The sequence below is a fragment of the Apis dorsata genome, unplaced genomic scaffold (genome assembly GCF_000469605.1).
Source record: "Apis dorsata unplaced genomic scaffold, Apis dorsata 1.3 scaffold_161, whole genome shotgun sequence".
Taxonomy (NCBI): domain Eukaryota; kingdom Metazoa; phylum Arthropoda; class Insecta; order Hymenoptera; family Apidae; genus Apis; species Apis dorsata.
Genome location: NW_006263450.1, coordinates 983,585 through 985,525, shown reverse-complemented (window position 1 = coordinate 985,525; position 1,941 = coordinate 983,585). Strand labels below are relative to the sequence as shown.

Sequence of the window (1,941 nt, the reverse complement as noted above, 5' to 3'; positions counted from 1 at the left end):
AAAAAAAAAAAAATTGTTAATTGTCCAACAAGTATACATCGTATCGAATCTTTTGACAAGATCTTTTTTTTTTCTCAAAAAAAATGAACATCTATATAATATATAATATATAGAATATAAGAAACTATTACGTTTCTTTATTAAAGATGTTAAAGATGATTTACTTTTCAATTTGTTTTTCTTAAAATATGAATATTATCGAATTAGATACATGCGTACGTATGTAAATGTATACAAGTTTCCGCAATTGCTTTTTCTGTCAAAAATAATTTTTCGTTTTCTCTCAATGCTTCATCATATCATATCATATCATTTATGAATTATGGATACATTTGAAAAAGCAATTAGTATCAATGCAAGTGCAGATTTTTTTTTAAAATTTCAAGTATATTAAAAAGTTATGCTTATGGAAAAGATAACAAATGATTATGTGTGATATTATGTAATAAAATATGATAATATAGTATTGGAGAGGGATATATCGCGGTAGAGGAAGATTTTTGTTTTGCAGTTACGAGTGAGTCACAAACACCAGCATCCTTGTTAAACGCGGAGGCGTAGGTAATTTTCGAGCAACACTAATTGTCCTTAACTAAGGACAATTTTAATTCAAACCGCTTTCATACTACAGATTAATCATAGCGAATTAAGCAAAGTAGACAAGCATAACTAATGTAGAAACGGATCTACTTCGCATAAATACACAAGTTTTGTAATTTTTTCCTTTTGATTTATGTATATTAATTATTAATTCATTTTGTTATAATCTATAAATATAAAAATTTTTTTAATAAAAAAGAAAAATACTTATTTAGGAAAATTTAATTGTTTTCGCCTTTCTCTTCTTTTAAAGAAACTTTCATTTTTTTCACATAAACGAATAATAATTTTTATTCGTTTTAAATTCAAAAATTTATTACAATGTATAATTACTCTGTGTAAAAAATTTTCTGATTTTATGTACTCTTTATATTGATATTTATCTCTATTTCATTTGTATTGTACATTTTATGGAAAATATATTATTATTTATATATATTATTTATAATAAAAGTAATTGAAAAAAAATATATACATGTAATCAAAATATAAATAAAATATTATATTATCAAGTCTTACCAAATCATCAGCCATGAATACAATAATATGAGGTGCCGTTTCATATAGACCGAGTACACAATCGATAGTTAATATTAAGGGTAGCAAAGACATAATCATCGATATTATGGAAAAATGACGCATTTTCGGCGAAAGTAAATAAAAAAAAAAATGCAATAAAGTAAAAATAAAATAAAGACCCAGTGAAAAATTATATAATTTGTAACACAAAAAGGACACGATTTTTTTAACAATTCGAAACACAATTTACTAAAATAAATAATCAGAACATTATACGCGATGTTTATGTAAGAGCTCCTGCGAGACACAAAAGAATGAGGAACAGAAATAAACACGTTTATATAGTCCACCCACGAAGAAACATGTCATGGAAGCATGAATGAACCATATGAAAGGGAAGGGAAAATACACTAATAATTACGGTAATAAAGATACATCTTTTAAATGGGTTGCTTATCGTCTTACGTGTTATCTTCCGTACTTATGTAATTACTTATTTGCGTACGAGACATTTTGTATGGAATTTTTGAATAGAATTTGTTTGTATTAAATATTTTTTTAAAGATTTTATTATTCTTTTATATTATATAATATATATAGTATTATACATATAATTTGTTCCAAATTTTCCCATTTCGAGACTTCAAGTTAATAGAGGGAAGATACGATATAATTTAATAAATAATTTATATATTTTTGTAAAAAATAAACACTTAAAATAATTTGTTTCATCATATATATTTATAAAATTATTTTTTTTATAATAAAAATGTTTGCAAAAAATATTCATAAATTGTTTTATAATAATTGTTCACAAAAGTT

The 1,941-nt window shown here is 23.5% G+C and overlaps 1 protein-coding gene across 1 annotated transcript in view; it reads right to left on the bottom strand.

Moving 5' to 3' along the window:
* Nucleotides 1-1,455, bottom strand: part of LOC102679058 (arylsulfatase B-like) — a 4,936-nt gene extending 3,481 nt beyond the window's left edge. Inside the window, exon 1 of the mRNA XM_006613698.2 lies at nucleotides 1,120-1,455. Within this exon, the coding sequence (XP_006613761.1) occupies nucleotides 1,120-1,242 (123 nt within the window). The 5' untranslated portion in view covers nucleotides 1,243-1,455. The remainder of the gene's footprint in view (nucleotides 1-1,119) is intronic.
* Nucleotides 1,456-1,941: the final 486 nt, after the last annotated feature.